Here is a 20,946-nt window from a genome sequence, read left to right as displayed (position 1 = left end):
CTTGTATGTTATTTGTCGTTTTTCTCTTGCTGCTTTCAATAATTTTTCTTTGTCTTTAATTTTTGCCAACTTGATTGCTATGTGTCTCGGCTTGTTTCTCCTTGGGTTTATCCTGTATGGGACTCGCTGCGCTTCCTGGACTTGGGTGGCTATTTCCTTTCCCATGTTAGGGAAGTTTTCGACTATAGTCTCTTCAAATATTTTCTCTGGTCCTTTCTCTCTCTCTTCTCCTTCTGGGACCCCTATAATGTGAATGTTGTTGCGTTTAATGTTGTCCCAGAGGTCTCTTAGGCTGTCTTCATTTCTTTTCATTCTTTTTTCTTTAGTCTGTTCTGCAGCAGTGAATTCCACCATTCTGTCTTCCAGGTCACTTGTCCGTTCTTCTGCCTCAGTTATTCTGCTATTGATTCCTACTAGTGTAGTTTTCATTTCAGTTATTGTATTGGTCATCTCTGTTTGTTTGTTCTTTAATTCTTCTAGGTCTTTGTTAAACATTTCTTGCATCTTCTCGATCTTTGCCTCCATTCTTATCCCAAGGTCCTGGATCATCTTCACTATCATTATTCTGAATTCTTTTTCTGGAAGGTTGACTATCTCCACTTCATTTAGTTGTTTTTCTGGGGTTTTATCTTGTTCCTTCATCTGGTATATAGCCCTCTGCCATTTCATCTTGTCTATCTTTCTGTGAACGTGGTTTTTGTTCCACAGGCTGCAGGATTATAGTTTTTCTTGCTTCTGCTGTCTGCCCTCTGGTGGTTGAGGCTATCTAAGAGGCTTGATGGGAGGCTCTACAAGGCTAATACTTGCTCTCTGCAAAAAGTCCAAACCATGCTGAGGCATATAAGGCAGAAAGGAAAGTAGTCTGTGTGCTGTTGCCTCTTGGCAGATCCCAATTCCCGGAGAGAACCAGTTAAATTGGAGAATATTCTCTCACACAGATGTAATCATACAACCCAAAATGTCCTGACATCTGCTTTTTTCCTTTCTCAACCATGTACAGAGACATCTCCATGACAATACATATAGATTCAATAGCTGCATTGTATTCCAAAATGCAAGTGATTGATTAAGCTAATTCTTTTCTGGTGGACATTAAGGTTGCTTCTAGTTTTTCATTCCTTAAAAAAAAAAAAAAGAATCCCTGGGGACTTCCCTGGTGGTCCAGGGGTTAAGACTCCGTGCTCCCAATGCAGCGGGCCCGGGTTTGATCGCTGGTCAGGGAACTAGATCCGCATGCCTGCAACTAAGAGCCTGCATGCCGTAACTAAAAATTCCGCATGCTTAAACTAAAAGATCCTGCACGGTTCAGCGAAGATCCCACACGCAGCAGTGAAGATCCTGAGTGCCACAGCTAAGACCCAGTGCAGCCAAATAAATAAATAAATATATTTTTTAAACCCCTGTACAAATATAATTTGAGGGCTTGTACAAGGATTTTGGTAGGTTAAATTCTTGGAAGAGAAATTTCTGGGTCAAAGAGAAAGGGCATTTTATCATTTGGAAGGCTTTTGGCTGCAAGTAACAGAATTCCTTCCTCAAAATGGAGTTTATTAAAATCTCAAGTGATAAATGAGGCAGAGCAGTTCAAGGGTGAGTTTATTGAGTCAGTTTATTAAACACCTTTGGGCAGTTTTTCTTCTCTGCCATCTTCTTACTACACTCTGCCATACAGCAGCAGGACAAGGAATTATTTCTCCTGTCCCATTTTAAGTGTGAAGGAACTCTTTCCCAGAAGCCCCTTAGCTGATTTCCTCTCCTTCCTATTGGCCAGGGTGATGTCACATGCCCTCGTCCAAGCCAGTCCTGGCGAGGAAAAGGACCCTTACGATTGGTTTAGCCCAGTGCAGCTTCACCGGTGTACCTGGGAAAGCAACAGTATCAGGGCAGTGCCAGGGAGGAGGAAGGGAAGCTGGCTGCTGGGTCGGCAGCTTGCTCATTTTGGCAGCCATTACTTCACAGACACCATCAGTTCACCCACTCAGTGTATTGGCAGTGTTGGAGAGTGCCCATTCCTCTGCCTCATCGACCTGGCTCTCTTCTCTCATTAGACTCATGAGTGAAAAGTGTCGTCTTGTTGTTTTAACATGTGGTTCTGTCATCAGTGAGTTTCTTTTCCTTTTTTTTTTTTTTTTTTGTCTGTGCCACGCAGCTTGTGGGATCTTAGTTCCCCAACCAGGGATTGAACACAGGCCCCTAGCCGTGAAAGCACTGAGTCCTAACCACTGGACCACTGGACTGCCAGGGAATTCCCTGAGGATCATTTCTTTTTTTTTAATAAATTTATTTATTTATTTTTATTTATTTTTGGCTGTATTCGGTCTTTGTTGCTGTGCACAGGCTTTCTCTAGCTGTGGCGAGCGGGGGCTACTCTTCATTGCAGTGCACGGGCTTCTCATAGCGGTGGCTTCTCTTGTTGCAGAGCACAGGCTCTAGGCACGCGGGCTTCAGTAGTTGTGGCACGTGGACTCAGTAGTTGTGGCTCGCGGGCTCTAGAGCACAGGCTCAGTAGTTGTGGCACACAGGCTTTGTTGCTCTGTGGCATGTGGGATCTTCCTGGACCAGGGATCGAACCCCTGGCCCCTGCATTGGCAGGCGGATTCTTAACCACTGTGCCACCAGGGAAGTCTCCCTGAGTAACTTTTCTTAATGGATTATATTTCTTGTGAGTTTCCTGTTCATGTTCTTTGCCCATTTTTTAAAGTAATCATAATGATTATAAAATAAAAATAGTTGATATTAAATGTTTATCTTGTGTCAGACATCTCATTGAACCTTCACATCAACACTTTACAGTAGATATTACTTTTCCTGTTTTAGAGGCGAGGGAAGTGAGACACCGAGAAATTAAGCAGCTTGTATGCAGCTAATAGGGAACAGATCTTGGAGTTGAACCCAGGTGTGCACCTGGGTGTGAGGTCAGGTACTATGCTGATACAGTGAGGGAATCATTTTCTGTTGGCTCTAATTTCACAGCTGTATTTCTGAGAAGAGCCCATTTGAGGCAGATCCATCTTGAAATTCCTAAATTATAAGAACCTGGACCCAGAGTTGGGGGACTGCCCAGCTTGGCGGTGGGAATCTTTTTTTCTTTAAAAAGGAATGAGATTTGTTTGGCTTACATGCTCCTTGCTCCTCCACCAAGTGCCCTATCCGAGTCGTGCCTGACCCTCACCCTCGAGGAACTCGCCTCCCTCTTTAGCTGAGAACACATGATCTTTTAACCACTGTCTTAGTCTGCTCTGGCTGCTTAACAAAGTCTCATAGACTGGGTGTCTTAAACAACAGAAATTTATTTTCTCGCAGTTTTGGAGGGTGGACGACCCAGATCAAGGTGCTGGCGGATTTGGTTTCTAGTGAGAGCTCTCTTGTGCTTGCAGACAGCTGGCTGCCTTCTCACTGTGGCCTCATCTGGCCTTTGCTTGGTGATGCCTGCCTTCAGGGAGAGGGAGGGAGAACTCTCTGGTGTCTCTTCTAATAAAGACACTAATCCTGGGCTTCCCTGGTGGCTCAGTGGTTAAGAATCCACCTGCCAATGCAGGGGACACGGGTTCGAGCCCTGGTCCTGGAAGATCCCACATGCCTCAGAGCAGCTAAGCCCGTGCGCCACGGCTGCTGAGCCTGCACTCTAGAGCCCGTGAGCCACAACTGCTGACCCCGTGTGCCACAACTACTGAAGCCCACGCGCCTAGAGCCCGTGCTCTGTGACAAGAGAGGCCACCGCAATGGGAGGCCTGCGCACTGCAGCGAAGAGTGGCCCCCGTTCACCGCAACTAGAGAAAGCCCGCGTGCAGCAACGAAGACCCAACGCAGCCAAAAATAAATAAATAAAATAAATAAATTAAAAAAAAAAAAAAGGACACTAATCCTATCAGATCAGGACCCTACCCTTATAACCCCATTTAACCTTAATTACCGCCTTTGAGGCCCTATTTCCAAACAGTCACATTGGGGGTTAAGGCTTCCAATATAAGGTTTTCAGGGGACACAAACATTCAATCTATCAATTCTGCCCTTGCCCCACCCCCCAAATTCATGTTCTCATCACATGCAAAATGGATTCATTCCATCCCGATAGCCCCCGAATTCTTAACTAATTCCAGCATCAAGTCTCAAGTTCAGAGTCTCATCTGAATCAGATATGGTTAAGACTGGAGGTGTGATTCATCCTGAAGCAAAATTCCTCTCCAGCTGTGAACTTATGAAACCAGACAAGTTATAAGGTTTCAAAATACAATGGTGGGACAGGCATGGGATAGACATTTCCATTCCAAAAAGGATTCATCGGAAAGAAGAAAGAGGTCACAGGTTCCAGGCAAGTCCAAAGCCCAATGGGTCAAATTCCATTCGATTTTCAGGCTTGAGAAGCATCTTTGGCTTGATGTTCCCCCTTCCCGGCCCACTGGGGCACAGCATCACCCCCACAGCTCTTCCAGCACTTTGCCCCCAAAGGCTCTGGGCCTGTTGAATAGGAGGCAGTGGCCCCACCCTTTGAAACCAAGGAGGCAGCCCTGATGATCTCTGAATTATCTTTGGGGTTATATTTCCCTTTTCTTAAAGGATAGAGCATGTTTGCAGCCAAATCGCTCTATGATCGTGTCCTGTAGAATTCCAGAAGTCCTGCAGCCTTCTTTCATTCCGTCATCCAGCCTTCTCTGTCCCCTTTAGTTCAAACTGGCATTATTTCTGCTGGTATAATTCCATCTCTATTTCTGACTTCTGCTGATGGCTGATTTGATCCATACTAATCTTACCAAACGGCTGTTCAGCCACACCCTAGGTGTTCTCTTCAGGACACTCCGTCTCGTTTTTTGCAATATGGATAAGTTGAGAATGTTCTAATTCTTCAAGTTCTGGTTCCTTTTGTTAAACGATTCCTTCTTCAATTCATCTCTTTTCTCTCGTATTTTACCATAAGCGGTAAGGAGGAGTCATGCCACAACTTCCATACCTGGATTAGAAAGCTCCTCTGCTAAATATTGTTTCATCGCTTGCAAAGTCTACCTTCCACCAAACACTAGAACGCTATTCAGCCAAGTCCTTTGCCACTTTCCAACAAGGATCACCTTTCCTCCGGTTTCCAATAACCTGTCCTTCATTTTCATCTGAGATCTCACCAGAATTGCCTTAGTGTCCATATTTTTACCAACAGTCCTTTCATGGCAGTCTGGGGGTTTTTCTAGAATGTACCACAAAACTCTTTCAGCCTCTACTCATCGTCCAGCTCCAAAGCCACTTTTGTATTTTTAGTGTTTGTTATAGCAGCACCCCACTTCTTGGTACCAAAATCTCTATTCGTCTAGCCAGGCTACCAGAAGAAAATACTGGATCAGAGCCCTACCCTCATGACCATGTTTAACCTGAATTACTTCCTCAGAGGCCCCTTCTCCAAGTACAGTCACACTGGGGGTTAGGGCTTCAACATATTAATTTGGGTGGGGACACAAACATTTAATTCATAACAACCACCTATAAAAATGTTCTTCCCAGGGAGGGAAACTGAGGAAAAGGGAGGCGTGTGGGGCATTAGATGACTGGCAGTTTTGCTAATGAGATAAAATCTATTTGCCAGCCCTGGCCTGGGAACTTTACACTCAATAAAATGAATCTAGAGTGGTCGATATATAGATCCTGGGACAGGAAATTGAGAGAAACATATTTTTGTGTGGGAGCCTTCCCCCCAGTCACTCCACAGACACATCTGCCTTCTCTGGGACACAAGCGCTCACGGACACCAAGCACAGGCTCAGGTGCCTGGGAAGGTTGCTGAGCGGTTCCGCCTCTACTGTGCCTTTGAGGGGGGAGGGCAGCAGTGTCTTTACCAGCCTAAAGTCAGCAGTTGTAGGCCTTGTGAGCCGTCTGAGCCTCACTCTCCCCATCTCTCAAATGTGGGTCCCAGCATGGTCCAGCCCACAGTCAGGATCAGATAAAATGTGGGAGATGACAGTGATTTCATAAACCATCACATGCAGCCTGCCAGAAGGCCTGCCCTCCCTGACACCAAGGAGCCAACTCCTACTCAACCTTCAAAACCCAATTCAGACGTTGCCCCTTTTGAGGAACTTCCACTTTCTTTGTGCCTCATCCCAGCCTGTTTACCACAGGAGTCTGGTTTGGGGTACAGCTGCTGGGATATCTTTGCATGCCTCTAACTAAGTTGTAAGGCCTGGGTAAGGTAGGCACCCTGGCCTTCTCATCTGCATATAATGGGCATATGGCAAATGTTGACTTGAATGTCCAGCACAGGAATTCTGATCTAATAGCCACCATTTATTAAGTGTCTGCGGTATACCAGGCCCTGAAATGAGCACCTTCTATGTATTAATCCTGTTGGTGGGTGCTAGTTGTAATCTCCAATTTACCCAGCAGGAAACTGCCACTCAGGGGATCTGAACCCCTCTCCATGGCCCACGTGCATGGCCGAACTGCTCCTTTGGGATTTTGGTGGTCAGAGAAGTGGATTCACACCCACCTGGTGAGGAGCCTTCTTCATACTGCCTGGGGCAGAGAATGTTTATTCCCTGGCATGGGCTTCAGACTTATCAGGAATTACCACTGGGACGGTTACAGGCAGCATTTGTTTCTGTTTGCTCAGACCTCAGGGCCTAGAGAACTGACTCAGAGATGCGTCTCTGACCACTGAGGTTTTCTGAGAGGACTGCGGGCTGAACGGGGCCGGGGGTTGGGGGTGAGGGAGCGTAGTAGGGCAGGCGTTCCCACAAGGCATGGGCTGGTATGGGGAATTCTGTGTGTGTGTGTGTGGTTCTATAACTTTATTGGACAATCACCAGTTAGTTCTCATCCACATTAACTGTAGATTTTTTAAAGTGGTGACAGGTACATAGGTAACCAACTTATAGAGTTTGTTTGGTGACTCTTCATCTTCATTATGTTTTCTGGACAACCACACACGGATGCGGTATGGGACATTCCTTATTCCTTTGGCCTAGACAGTTTTGTCGAGCCTGGTGTCAATGCATCCATCTGGAGTTCCCATCTCCTTTGTGGCAGATTTCTGGATTTTTTGAGTGCCCGAGGGGGCGTGCTTCTTGAAACCCACCCCATGGATGCGCCTGTGAATGTTGACAGTGTATTCTCTGGTCACTATCTCGTTGAAGGTGGACCAGCCCTTCTTCTTCTCGCCACCCTTCTTTGCGGGAGCCGTCCTGCCAGGCCGGGGTTGGAAAAGATGGTGTGGGGAACTGGGCCAGCAAAGGTAAAGAGAGGCTCTAGGCTGGGTAGGACAGAGTCTGATTTGTGGTTTGAAAGACCCCTGTGATGACCTTGAGGAGATGGGGGCAGTGAGGAGGCTGGTCCTTGTCTGGGGCAGGTGGTGTGGAGGGATGGGCATGGCAGCTGTGGCCACGCCCTGTGCCGCTGGCCATCAGGCCTGCAGCACCTTCCCCCATCCCACAGCTCCCCTGCCAATGCTGGGCCTCCCTGTGTGGTGATGGGTGCACCCTTGTCTTCCCCACCCGAAGACCCTCTCTTCCAGGGCAAGGATTGGGCCTGACCCCAGGCCCCCAGGAAATAGGGTGAATGAGTGTGTGATGGTCGTGTTGACGGGACCAGGAGCGGCTCCATGGAGGAGCCAGGCTTTGAAGGATGGATGGAATTTCGTTCACATGCTGGAGAGGAGCATGGCTGCACAGGTGGAAGGACCTGCAGAGGCGCAGGCTAGGAGACAGGAAACCCCAGCAGCCTGTTCCGGCTGGAGGCCTGCGTGGGGCGTGGGTGTGAGGATGATGAGAGCTTGTGTCACAGAAAGGGACACTGAGGACAGAGAGACTGTCCAAGAGACCTGCTCAGCGACGCACAGGCGGCCCAGGGCCACCGCAGCCTGCCTCCTGCAGGAGAACAGGATCTTTGTGTCCATCCCAGGGACACTTGCAGAGGTTTTGGCAGGAGGGAGGAGCAGTGCTGGAGGACACACACTTCCGCGGTTGTTGGACTGTTGCTCTGAGCCAGGCGCTCTGCACGTGTCTAACCCCTCACGACAGCCAGTGTGGTGGGAGTGCCATCAGCCCCACTTTCCCCATCAGGAAAATGACTGAGGTCCAAAGTCATATTGTGTGCACATGCTGGCCTTCACACCCAGGTCTGAGTCCAGAGCGCTGGCCCAAGGCCCTGGCAGGGTGAGCAGGCGTGTAGTGAGCACTTGCCAGTGGCCCTGGCCCTGCCTGGGGTGGGGAGCTGCTGTGTGTGACAGTGTTCTGGGAGCCTGAAGACGCGGTGTGGCTCTACCCATCCTGGGAAGGACAAGCGGCAGGAGGGAGGTTCCGGTGGCCTGAGCTCTTTGCTCCCATACTCTCGTCTCCTTGGAGCCTCACAGACACCCTGCCGGCCCCAGGCCACACGGCGTCTCACAGCTCAGAGTGTGGGGCAGGATGTGGCCCTTGACAAGCTGGGTTCCAGCCCTGTTTGCCCGCTCACTGGTCGAGTGACCTTGGGAAAGAGACTTCACGTCTTCGTGCCCCCACTTTCCTCATCTGTAAAATGGGCTTAGTGACCCCTGCCTGCTTACCTTATGTGAGGACAACGTGGTAGAACCCAGGTGGAAATAAAGGACAAGGAAGTAGAGAATTTTTAGAAGGTGTCAATTTGATACACTTGCTGCCTCTCCAGAGTAGCTGGGTGTTTTTTACACCTTTTTACACCTCTTTGCCAGTGAGGCAGTGAGGATCCACTCCCCGTGTCCGCATACCGGCCCTCTGTGGATGCTGTGCGGGGGCCGAGGTACAAAGCGGAGGCCCGTCCCCCAGTCCCGGGCTGGGCAGTCCCACCTCCCGGCCTTGCCCGTATCCTCTTGCAGTACCGGTTTGATGGGGCAGAGCATGGAAAGGGCCCATGAATGGCTGGGACAGAAAGTGCTGGCCAGCTGGGCCGTGGGCACCCCAGCCTCAGAATCTGACCCGGGGAAGGCCCAGCCCCCTCCTGGCTGTCACTGCGTGGGACCAGCTGACCTCCATGGTTGCAGGGAAGGGGAGCCAGGCGGGCTGTCTGGATCTGGCCACGAGCTCCCAGCTCCCGGGGGCTCACCCTGGAGGTACCAGACCCCTAGCTGCTCTGTCTGAGCCTCCCTTCTCCTTAAGCACCCCCGCCTTCAGTTTTCATTCCCTTCATCTCTGGAGCACATCCCTGCACGAGTTCAGTCCTTTCACTTGCTGTGCAACTTCGGGCCATCCCTCAGCCTCGCTGAGCCTCGGTCTCCCTCATCCGTAACGTGGGGAATTCCCTCCACCTCGCCGAGATGGTGCAAGTACCGGGCCACCCTGGCCTGGTGCAGTGGGGGCCAGGCAGCTCATGAAGGGGTCTCCCTGAGCTTTGGTTTCCTCCTTGGTAAAATAGGGACAAAATGACACCCGCCTCATGGCAGATTCAGTGAGACCCTCATACAGAGTGCCTGGCCCACGTGTGGTGCTACATTGTAGCTGTGATCATCGGCATTGTTTTTCTGTGTCTCTTCCCCCCAAACTGTGCTTAGTGGTAAAACAAGGTTTCTCCCTTGAACTTGAGGGTATCCTGTGCAGTATTGCAGCCCCAGCCACGCATGGGAAAGGGCAGGTGGCCTCCAAGCAGCCCGGGCCCATCAAAGTCACTGTGCAAACTCAGGGTCCAGTGGGACGTGCGTGTGGAGGGCAGAGCTGTGTACCTGGTTCAGACACTCTGTGTAGACGTCGAGACAGGTCACTGCCCTCAGGGACACTCCCGCCACCCGCCCCGGCACCTGTGAGGTGGGGTGAGCACGGGAGTGAGGGAGCACACGTTGGGGGCTTGGGGGTTGGACGGTGACTGGCCCCCGCTGACTGCCTGATGGATTGTGTTCTCTCCCCAGAGACTGATGGAGAGGCAGAGACGGAAAGCGGACATCGAGAAGGGGCTGCAGTTCATTCAGTGAGTGTGCGGTGGGCCCGGCTGGGCAGGGTCCCCTGAGGCATCCCCGGAGCACGCGCTCTCCACCTCTCCCTTTTCTTGCTCGCTGAGCCTTTGCTGCTCAGGCTGCCTGTGTGTTGAGGAGTGAGGAGGTGGGACAGGCTGGGAAGGGGCTGGCATGGCAGGGGCCGGAGTTACCCCTAACCCTGAGCCATGAACCCGCCCCACACATGTGTGCTCCCTGACCCTGGTTACCCTTTGGTCTCATCCGGCATATCATTTTACCCTCCCCCTCCATGCCTGCTCCTACGCTCCCTGTTAATTCTCTTGCTTGTCTGTGCACATCTTATAATAAATCCCTAGTTCTTGCTTACTGAGCATGTCTTTCTGGCTCCATGCTGGGCTCTTCACATCCATCATCTCTCTAATCTTCACAGCAGCCCAGTAAAGCAGGTGGTCTTGTCTCCATTTTGCAGATGAGAAAACTGAGGCTCAGAGAGGTTAAGAAACGTGTTTACAGTCACACAGCTATCAAGTGACGGAAACCTGGGTCTCGCTGACTGCAAGCCCACATCTCTTTGCATTATTTGCCCCCTGTACCCACATGCCATGTTTGTTTTTTCATCTTTTTCTTTACACGTAAAATATTTTTACTAACTCCTTTCTTTTATCTCTCTGAAACCTCTCTGAAATGGACCCTCAGAGGCATGTTTATCATGATGCTAATGAAGCATAAGCTCCTGGCCCCTCGCTTGCACGGGTCCTTTCTGAGGCCCTGAAAGGCTCCCTAAGCAATTCTTTGTTTCTAATTTTGTGTTCTTTTTCTTAAATACGACTCCCCACAGAACTGGGATTTGCATCTACACATCTTTATATACTCCCCAATTTTGTTCTCTCACAGAGACCTGCAAAACATGACCTGCCTTTTCACCACAAGCTGGGTCCCTTTTCACACACACACACACACACACAGGATCTGTTCCTGTTTATATTCACACACCACGCTCTCCTTCCTCAACTTGCAACACAGCCACTTTTCCTGGCTCCGGCCCGCTCAGAGCTGCCCTTCACTTCTTCCATGTGGGGGAGGGCTTTGATTTTGGGAAAGTACCTGAGTTTTATTCAGAGGCCAGTCTGGTGAACAAGGCAAGCCTTGGGAAGTCTGTCTTTTTTTTAGATTTTTATTTCACATTGGAGTATAGTTGATTAACAATGTTGTGTTAGTTTCAGATGTACAGCAAAGTGATTCAGTTATACATATACAAGTATCTATTCTTTTTCAACTTCCTATTTAGGTTATTACAGAGCAGAGTTCCCTGTCCTATACAGTAGGTCCTTGTTGGTTATCTATTTTAAGAATTCTGTTTTTTTTTAAAATAAATTTATTTATTTTTATTTATTTGTTTTTGGCTGCATTGGGTCTTTGTTGCTGCGTGTGGGCTTTCTCTAGTTGCGGTGAGCGGGGGCTACTCTTTGTTGCAGAGCACGGGCTCTAGGCACGCAGGCTTCAGTAGTTGTGGCACGTGGGTTCAGTAGTTGTGGCGCACGGGCTTAGTTGCTCCACGGCCTGTGGGATTTTCCTGGACCAGGGATCGAACCTGTGTCCCCTGCATTGGCAGGCAGATTCTTAACCACTGCGCCACCAGGGAAGTCCCAAGAATTCTGTTTTTAAGTCACTGATTTTTGCGGAGCTGGAACTCTGAGCCCCAGACCTAGATCCACATCCCGGTGTCCCTGCTTCCTGGTGGTCTCAGTGCCTGCGAAATGGAGATAATGCCACTTCCCTCCCAGGGTCGTTGTGCTTGGGATAAATGTTAGCCTTGTGTCCTCCTTCCCCTTCCCAAAGGGGAGTTCTGAGAAGGTTTAGCAACAGGCTTCTTGGGAACCCATGTGTTGGTCTCCTGAGGGACTGCTTTGCAGCATACATAGAAGGACCTGCTCCTTTAAAAATGACTGTTTCCTCACGTACTGACTTCGTGTGCTTAGCAAATGTTTATTAGGCATTTCTGGGCACAGAGCACCGTAGGAGCCATAAAGTGGTCTGGACAGGTGGGTGCATGGCTCGTGTAGAGCCTTAAACACCAGAATGAGGCGATCTTGAGGACAGGGTATGACCTACTGAAGACGAAGCTGATGCTGGAAGAGGAGAGGCTGGAGGTGGGAGACCAGTTAGGAGGAGAGTGGTGGGGCCAGTGCTGGGGCAGGAGGGACGGGCCCTGGTCTCTGACGGTGGGAGGCAAGTGAGAGGGCGGGTGACCGGCCCCGCTGTCGTAATCAGGGACACCTCCTCCCACACACACAGGGGACCTCCGGCATCTCCTCTCACCACTTGTCACTTACTAGCTCAGGCTGCTCTTTTTCGCCCAGGTGTTCGCGGTGGCTCTGGGCAACAGAAAGAGCCCCAGCCCTGCTCTCTCGCCCTGGCTCTGACCTGCTCTGTGACCTTGGGCAAGTCACTGCCCCTCTCTGAATGTCTGTTTTCCCCTCTGTGACATGAAAAACCAGAAGACAAACCCCAGCTCCCTTCCAACCTTGCCATTTAGCCTCAGAGATGTGCCTCAAGTCTCCTGGGCTGATGCTTTCTTCTGTACTGAGCTGGCGTTTTTTTGGCCATGGGCAGGAGAGGGTGTGTAAGACCCCATCTACTCTTCTGAGTCTGGCATAAGGGGTTAGGTTCTGAGTGCCGGGCCTTGGCTGAGGTTGTGTGGGTTTTGCGGTCAGGGACAGAAGTGCAGAGACTCCCAAACTAAGGGGCCCTGAGGTGGACTTTGGGTGCCACCCAAGGGCCTGCAGTTGCAGGTTTGATCTGGGGAGACATGGTCGTTCCCAAGGGCTGGTTTCTTAGGCAGAGGACAGCCGGCTGGAGCTGGAGCTGGAGCTCTTTCTCAGCATCTGCACCTGGGAAAGCCTGGCTGCCAGGCCCTGGGGCAAATACAAGACCTTCATCCAATCTTCCATCGGAAACAGAGGGCCAGCGTGGTGTTCATTTAAGGAGAAAAAACTGCTATCCCCCGACCCCAGTCCACAAGGTGATGTCTGAGGTCCGAGCTGGGGGGCCGGCTCCAGGCACAGTCTCTAATCTGAGGCTCCGGCTCCTGGGCCTCCGGGAGGCTGGGAACTCTGGGCCCACCCAGACCTTGCGTCCTTCTCCTTTTCCTACAGGTCGACTCTACCCCTGAAGCAAGAAGAATATGAGGTGAGCATCAGGGGCTGGGCTGGGGGAAGGTGAAGGGCGGAGCGTCCATGGTGGGGGGCATGGGGCCCGGGTGCCAGGGCTGGGGCTGAGTGGAGAGGGCCCCCTGAGCCCCCCCTGCACCCTGCCCCGGCAGGCCTTTCTGCTCAAGCTGGTGCAGAACCTGTTCGCTGAGGGCAATGACCTGTTCCGGGAGAAGGAGTACAAGCAGGCCCTGGTGCAGTACGTGGAGGGGCTGAACGTGGCCGACTACGCCGCCTCTGACCAGGTGGCCCTGCCCCGGGAGCTGCTGTGCAAGCTGCACGTCAACAGGGCCGCCTGCTACTTCACCATGGTGAGCTCCTCTCCTCCACCCGCGGCCCGGACAGCCCAGCGACTGGGCCCCCGTGAGCCTCTGCAGCTCCGCCGTCCAGCTCCGCCGTCCGCTCCCGTGGCTCTCGACCCCAGCGTGCAACAGACACACCTGGAGAGCTTTTAGAGGGCTAACACATAATGAAAAAAGGTTTAAATGATATTGGTGCCCAAGCCCTTACCCCAGATGAGTTAAGTTAGACTCTCGGGGTGGCCTGGGCCCTGGCAGGAGTCTGTGGGCCATCAGGGCTGAGGGCTGCTGCCCTCGTCGTGTCCGCTGCCTCTTTCTGCAAACCTGAGCGCTCCCGCTCCTCCCCCCGGGGCTCCTCCCCTCCTCACACCCTCAGCCTTACTCCTTTCTCCAGACTCCCAGCTTCCTCCTGCTGCCCTCCTCCCTCAGTCTCCAGCCTCCTCCTCTTCCCTGTCCTCGCTCACTGACTCAGTCGTTCCCTGAGCCTGTGGGAGCCCTGCCGTGGGCTCTGCAGAGGATCCTGACCGTTCTGGATAAATGGGTCTACCCGATGCCCGTTCCCACCGTTCTGCGTGCTGAGCTGCCTTCCGGATTTCACTTCCTCTAGAGGCGCCTTTATTCCGCTCGGTCCGTGGTCTTCTGAGTGACCGGGCTCATCACTGTACAGCTTAAAGGCCTTTCCCCTCCATGTCCTGCCACTGCCCCACAGCAGACCCTTCGGCTGGACACACGCATGCCCTCGACTGAGCCTGAACGCCAGAGCTGTTTCCCAGAGCTCTCCAGCCCCTCCCTGACATCCTCCTCCTCTGCAGGGAAGGGAGGCTGGTCCTCAGTCCAGGTGGGGGCAGGAGGCTGGGGGAGGGAGGGTAACAGGCTGACCGGCCGCTGCCTGCTCCTCTCTGGCAGGGCCTGTATGAGAAGGCGCTGGAGGACAGCGAGAAGGCGCTGGGCCTGGACGGAGACAACATCCGGGCGCTGTTCCGCAAGGCGCGGGCCCTGACCGAGCTGGGGCGCCACAAGGAGGCCTACGCGTGCAGCAGCCGGTGCTCCCTGGCCCTGCCCCACGTGAGTGCGGCCCTGCAGCCTCGCCCGCAGAGGCCAGGCTCCCAGCCCTCTGCACTGGCCCTCTCTGGGGCCAGGCACCACACCTCTCTGAGCCTCGCTTTCCTCTGCTGAGACACTGATGTTAACACCTGGCATTGCTGAAAATACATTGTGTATTGACTTAATCCTTGTGACAATCCTTAGAGACAGAGATAGAGATAGATAGAGATAGACACTATTATTATCCCCATTTTAAAGATGAGGAGACTGAGGCACAGAGAGAAAGAAACTTACCCGAGATCCCGGCTAGGGGGTGGCAGAGCCGAGACTTGAACCCAGGCAGGCTGACTCTTAACTTCCACACTCTGAGAGTACAGGGTTGCAGTGAGCACCAAACGGGGTGCCACATGTGCGGGGACGTGATGTCCAGGCTGTCATCAGGTGGGGAAGGTCAATGGGAAAAAAAACAATCGAGGGTCTTGCTTGCCCCAGCCCACACACAGCTGGGCACACAGCCCCTCCGCATTCATTCGTCAACTTAACAAATGTTTACTAAGTGCCCACGGAGTGCCCAGATCTGTGCCTGTCAGGGACCCACAGTCTATTAGGAGACAAATGGAGACAAGCCTGGGGTCTAGGCCTGGCTCCACTACAGAGCCCTGGCATGATCTCAGACAAAGCACCGCCCCTCTCTGCACAGCAGTTCCACATCTATAAAGTGCCGTTCCTACTTTATCTCTGAAATAATGGGTGTGAAAGGGCTTGGAGAAGAGTAAATGCTGCCCAGGAAGGGCTGAGAGAGTTCAGGAGTGGTCAGGATCCTGGAGGGCTCCCTGGAGGAGGCAGGGCTTGAGTGGGGCTGGAAAAAGCAAGAAGGATTTGGGTGGGCAGAGCAGAGAGGAGGCTGTATGCACAGTGATCAAGGATGTCAGTGCCAGAGAATTGGCCTGCGTTTGGGTTCTAATCTTGAGTCTGCCACCTACTAGCTCTGTGACCTTGGACACGCGGTTTAGCCCCTCTGAGTCTTAGTTTGCACCCCTATAAAGCGGGGGTGGTAACATACCATGCATCATAGGGCTGTGCTAAGGATGGAATCAGAAAATCACACAGGGCAGTTGGCACAGTGGCTGGACACAGTAAGTGTTAAGAACATTCACTGGTATTATACTTTCTATTTATTATTCGTGCTTCTCCAATGCAGTTTACTTCACAATTGAGAACCTCTCTTATGACCTAGTGCCCAACCTGTACTACATTCTCCAGCATCTGAAGCAGGTCCACATCGGGTCCCATGACTACCCACTCGTGGGAGGGCAGGGTGGCTCTCACCCCACTGTGCAGGTCAGGGAGCTGGGCTCCGCGAGGGCTGGTAACTCCCCTGAGGAAAGTATCCAAACAAGGACTTTTGACCTTGAGTTGGAGAATTCCCCCATTTTCCAGTCCTTATGGGTAAACACTGACTGGGCCCTGCTCCTTGCTGGGCATCAGGACCAGAGGTGACCCAGACCCTGGACTCGAGGAGTTCGTCGGTGAGGTGAGGAGGCTGACAAAGGTACAGGATGTCACAGGATCCCCGTTGTCCCTTTGTAGCCCGGACTGCAGTCACTGTTTCTCTGTTTACTGATTGGTCTCCCCACTAGACTGGAGCCTCCGTGAGGCCTGGGCCCCGTCTGCCCTGTGACTGTGGTGTCCCCGGCCGCTAGCTTGTGGCTGGCACACAGCGCACAGAAAGTAGTACAGACTACTAGTAGTCTACTACTAGTCTGTACTACTAGACTAGTACAGTAGTACAGCACCAACCATGGACCAGGCGCGTTCTAGACTTCACACAGCCTCGCTCCTTTGGGCCTGTGCTCCATCCCTGTGACCTCACTTGCAGGGAGTTCCAAGACATTTTTTGGTGAAAGAAGCAAGTTGTAGAACAAATAATAGGTATAATATGATCTCACTTATATAAAAGGAAGAAAAAAAAAACCCCCACAAAGCAAAACTAAGCATCCTTTGTCGTCCATGTGCGCGTATGTAAATTCCCAGGTAAGATCTGTAGGGAAACACCGCAGCACTGTTGGCTGTGCTCCCCCTGGGGAGGAGCCTAGGGTGAGGGTGGGGCTGATCCAGGGAAGCAGTTGCTCTTTCTCTAACATTTCAGCCTTCTACAGTGACACTGTTGCTTGACGAATCGTGGAAACAAAAGGAAAATGTTGAAATAAACCCCCCAAATTATTCCTTTCCACTCCCCACAATAAAAGGAAAAACAGAAGCACGGGTTCCTGGCCCAGCCCTACCACGCACTGGCTGTGTGACTGGGGCAGCCCACGTCCCCTCCCAGGGTCCTGCTTCCTTATCCGTAACCTGGGGTAACAGGGACCCCCCCCCCCTTGCAGGGCTGCACAGGTGTCCAGAGCACAGCTCGTGAGTCAGGGCGGACTAATCACCCTACCCCGTGTCTTTCCTTCCCAGGATGAAAGTGTAACTCACCTTGGTCAGGAGCTGGCCCAGAAGCTTGGGCTGCGAGTTCGGAAGGCGTATAAGAGGCCCCAGGTAGGTGGGCCCTGGGCGCTGGGGCCTGGGCGGGGATGGAGATGGGGAGACCTGAAGAGGGTGACCAGGAGCCTTTGGGAGATGTGCATGAGGGGGCCGGGGCCAGGACAGGACAGAGTGGGTGATAGCAGGTGATCTTCCCTGTGTTGGCTGAAAGCCCTGGGACGACTTCCAGAAGCTTTTGGCAAAGGAAAGAACAGCCAAAGCTTCCAGCTCACCTTAGACACCAGCCGTCCAAACCCGCTCCCTCCCCTGCCCTGGCCGATTTCAACACCCTGGAGATGGCCTCAGTTGACACTGGCGTCCTTTAGCCTCGTGTTCTCAGATCACCCCTGTGTGGTGCATATTTGAAATGTTGGTACCTGTTTGGCTCGTTCAGATCCACGTGCATTCATCTGGCTCCTACATTTGGCCAGGAAGCTGCACGCCGGGGAGGGTATGGCTCTAGAATCTCTGCTGTGACCTTGCGCAAGTTAGTTCTTCTCTCTCCACCCTCTTTTCCGCATCTGAGACGTGGGGAAGATTATGCCCGCCTCAGAGGGCTCATGGGGGATCAAAGGGGGAGAGGTTTGAGGTGGTGCCTGGGCACAGTGCCGGGCTCACAGTGGGAGCATGTCCGTGGAAGTCCTCTGCCCAGGCCATGGTTGCAGTAAGAAAACGCCTGAATCTGACCCAGGTGACTCCCTGCAGGCATGGGGGCAGGGAGCTCGGAGGGCACCGCAGACCCCACCGGCCTGGCTGGGGTTCCTCTGCTGCCCTGGCTGGTGGGACCCTGAGCACGTTCTCAGAATCATCATCTCTTCCCACGTCTCTCCAATCTCTGGCAGGAATTGGAAACCTTTTCTCTGCTCAGTAACGGCACTGCGGCTGGTGTGGCAGATCAGGTAGGATGGGGACCAGGACCCCGAGCCTCCCTCCCCCCCCACAACCCGCCCCAGGACCAACCTATCTTGGTTCAACCATCATGAGAGCTTTGGGTTCATTCTCTGGGATATAAATGACCTCAAGCAGCAGGGCCAGAGGTATCCCACTGAAGGGTTGGGCTCAATCTGTCCTTGTCCCCACTGCTGCAAGGCAGGCCCCTGCCTTGGGAAGAGGGGTGACTGACAGCTTGGGCCCGGGCCAGGGTCTTGAGGGCAACCCTGGGACCCACAACACCTCCACGTCCCAAGAGGGGCCTCCTGTGACCACAGGGGCAAAGTATGGGGATGAGGTGTGGCTGCCGGTGCTGGCTGTGGTCACTGCAGGGGAACCCTCGGGGCACCCTCACTCGTGGACCCCTGAGAAAGAAAACAAATGGCAGCAGGCAGGGTGGGAGTAGGAAGGAGGGAGAAAGGCAGTTGAGACCAGACCACCAGGCCTTGTCCTGGTTGGGGGCGGGAGTGGCAGGGCCCAGCACACACATCAGACCCCACCGCCCGCCGTGCAGGAACTGCTCAGGTGGACTTGGGAAGGGACAGGCCGTAAGAGCGCGGATGGCAGCTGGCGTCCTGCCTCTTTGTTGTACGTAAGGGGAGAGTGAGGCACGAGAGTGAGGAGGGGACTTGGCCAGTGTCACACAGTAGGCCCCCGTCCCCCCAGAGCATGACAACACTTTCATTCATTCACTCAGCAGTCTCCCAGGGAACCACTTCTTTCTTGTCCCTGAGCTGCCACTGGGCCAGAGCTGAGTTAAGTGTGTCCTTGCCCTTGGGGCCTACCAGGCTGCAAGGGAGGCAGATGTGGACCTGCCTGTGTAGCAGTCATGATGGTTTGTAACCAAAAATCGTTAGGCCTGGCGCCTACTGGGTCCTCAAAAAAAATAAAATTAAGTGAATGTCTGAGTCTGTTCAGGCTGCTATAACAAGATGCCGGGAATTCCCTGGCGGTCCAGTGGTTAGGACTCGGCGCTCTCACTTCTGGGGCCTGGGTTCGATCCCTGGTCAGGGAACTAAGATCCCGCAAGCCATTAGGTGCAGCCAAAAAAAAAAAAAAAAAAAAAGCCATGTACTGGGTGACTTATAAACAAAAGAAATTTATTACTCACAGTTCTGGAGACTGGGAAGTCCAAGATCAAAGTGCTGGCAGATTCGATGTATAGAGAGGACCCACGTCCTGGTTCATAGATGGTCTTCTAGTTGTAATCTCACATGAAGGGCGGAAGGGATCTCTCTGGGGTTTCTTTTATAAGGGCCTTAATCTCATTCATGAGGGCTCCACTCTTATGACCTAATCACCTCCCAAAGGCCACACCTCCTAATACCATAATTTTGGGGGTTAGGATTTCAACATACGAATTTCTGGGGGACAAACATTCAGACCATAGCAGTGAGTGAATGAATGCATAATCGCAAATAATTTCACAATGCCTGGAGGGAGGTGCTATTTACCCAGTATTACAAAGGAGAAACTGAGACGCAGAGAAGTTAGGAGACTTGTCTGAGTTCGTCCAGTATGTGCCAGGCACCGAGCTGGGGCCTGGGTACGTACGTGCTGAATAAAACAAACATGGTCCCTGCCCTCAAAGACCTCACAGTCCAGGGCAGATGGACACTAGCCCTTTCTGGTTACAAACCATGAGGAGAGCTCTAAAGGCAGAGGGTGGGGAGCCCTGGGCCACTGGGCCTGGGAGGCCTGATTTAGACTGGGCGTCAGCAATCTGTAAGCTGAGACCCAAAGTTGAGGAGTAGGGCAGGGGCAGGGTGTGTGGGTAGAACAATTCCAGAGGGCAAGGTATGTGCAAAGGCCCTGAGGCTGGGAGGAGCTCAGAGTGTAGGAGGGACCAAGTGGAGGGGGCCCAGTGGGGCTGGAACAGTGGATAGAAGCCAGAACACCTAGTCCCTGGTGAGGTCTTCATCATAAGAGTGTTGGGAAAGCATTGAAGGCGGATAGCACTGATTTCATTCATTAATTCAGAAGATATTTATTGAGTGCTTCTGTGTGCCCATCATAGAATTGATCTAGGCACTGGGGACACAGCAGAGGGAGAAACAGCCAAAGAGCCCCACCCCATAAAACTTGTTCTAATTGGGGGAGACAAACAAAAAGTGATCAGTGCCTTGGAGAAGGGAGCTGGGGAGGCCAGCCTATTGGTGGGGGATGGGTGGGTTGCAGGGTTTTAAAATTTTATTTATTTATTTTAAACCTAACTTTTTTTTTTTAAGATTTTTTTTTGATGTGGACCATTTTTAAAGTGTTTATTGAATTCATTACAATATTGCTCCTGTTTTATGTTTTGGTTTTTTGGCCGTGAGGCATGTGGGCCCTTAGCTCCCTGACCAGGGATCGAACCCCCACCCCTGCATTAGGAGGCAAAGTCTTAACCACTGGACTGCCAGGAAAGTCCCTGGATTGCAGTTTTAAACAGTATATAGTGAGAGGGAGATACTTGAGCAAAGACCCAAAGGAGATGAGGAGTGAACTATGAGGAGGTCTGGGGGACCAGGCAGAGGGAACAGCCGGTGCAAAGGCCCTGAGGCAGGAGCGTGCCCACTGTATGCGAAGAACAGCCAGGAAGCCAGCATGGCTGGAGGGGGCTGTGCAGGGCTCCTCTTCCCTCCTGCCAGCGGTGATGGGGAGGCAGGGAGTCATCCAGGCGGATCTTATCCAGAGTTCCCAGATCTTGGGCTCCTGCCTCATTCCTGGAGCCAGAGAAACTAGGGCTCCCTTTTGTTTTCTGCTGATAGTGGCACGATTGTGCGTTATAGGGCAACTCTGGGGAGACCCTGGCTGGGTATGTTATGGGGTATCCCCGTTCCTTCCTTCTCTTCCCCCAGTGACTGCCCTGGTTCAGGTCGCATCCCACTCTTCCAGGTCGTGGCTGGCCTCCCCTTCTCGTCCCCTTGACACTGTCTGGGCTCCTCTTCCTGTCCCCCAGCACTGCTGCTGGATGAACTCCGACAGCCTGGCCTCGTGGGGCTCTCCCCAGCTTAGAAACCCTCCGTGGTTGTAAATTAAAGTATCTGAGGGACTTCCCTGCTGGTCCAGTGGTTAAGAC

The 20,946-nt window shown here is 52.4% G+C and overlaps 1 protein-coding gene and 1 pseudogene across 2 annotated transcripts in view; one reads left to right on the top strand and one right to left on the bottom strand.

Moving 5' to 3' along the window:
* ZC3H7B (zinc finger CCCH-type containing 7B) overlaps positions 1-20,946 on the top strand; it is a 57,085-nt gene that overhangs the window by 14,141 nt on the left and 21,998 nt on the right. The window contains exons 2-7 of the mRNA XM_082420599.1: positions 9,833-9,891; positions 13,033-13,066; positions 13,200-13,397; positions 14,292-14,450; positions 16,890-16,970; positions 17,798-17,854. Coding sequence (XP_082276725.1) covers positions 9,839-9,891; positions 13,033-13,066; positions 13,200-13,397; positions 14,292-14,450; positions 16,890-16,970; positions 17,798-17,854 — 582 coding nt within the window. The 5' untranslated portion in view covers positions 9,833-9,838. The remainder of the gene's footprint in view (positions 1-9,832; positions 9,892-13,032; positions 13,067-13,199; positions 13,398-14,291; positions 14,451-16,889; positions 16,971-17,797; positions 17,855-20,946) is intronic.
* LOC309641054 (large ribosomal subunit protein eL31 pseudogene) lies at positions 1,124-8,962 on the bottom strand (annotated as a pseudogene). Its single transcript has one exon. The product of its transcript is annotated as a large ribosomal subunit protein eL31 pseudogene (transcript).

This window comes from Balaenoptera physalus, assembly GCF_965194825.1.
Source record: "Balaenoptera physalus genome assembly, chromosome: 13".
NCBI classification, from domain to species: domain Eukaryota; kingdom Metazoa; phylum Chordata; class Mammalia; order Artiodactyla; family Balaenopteridae; genus Balaenoptera; species Balaenoptera physalus.
The sequence above is the reverse complement of the archived record's forward strand: the minus strand, read 5'-3'. Positions and strand labels throughout refer to the sequence as shown.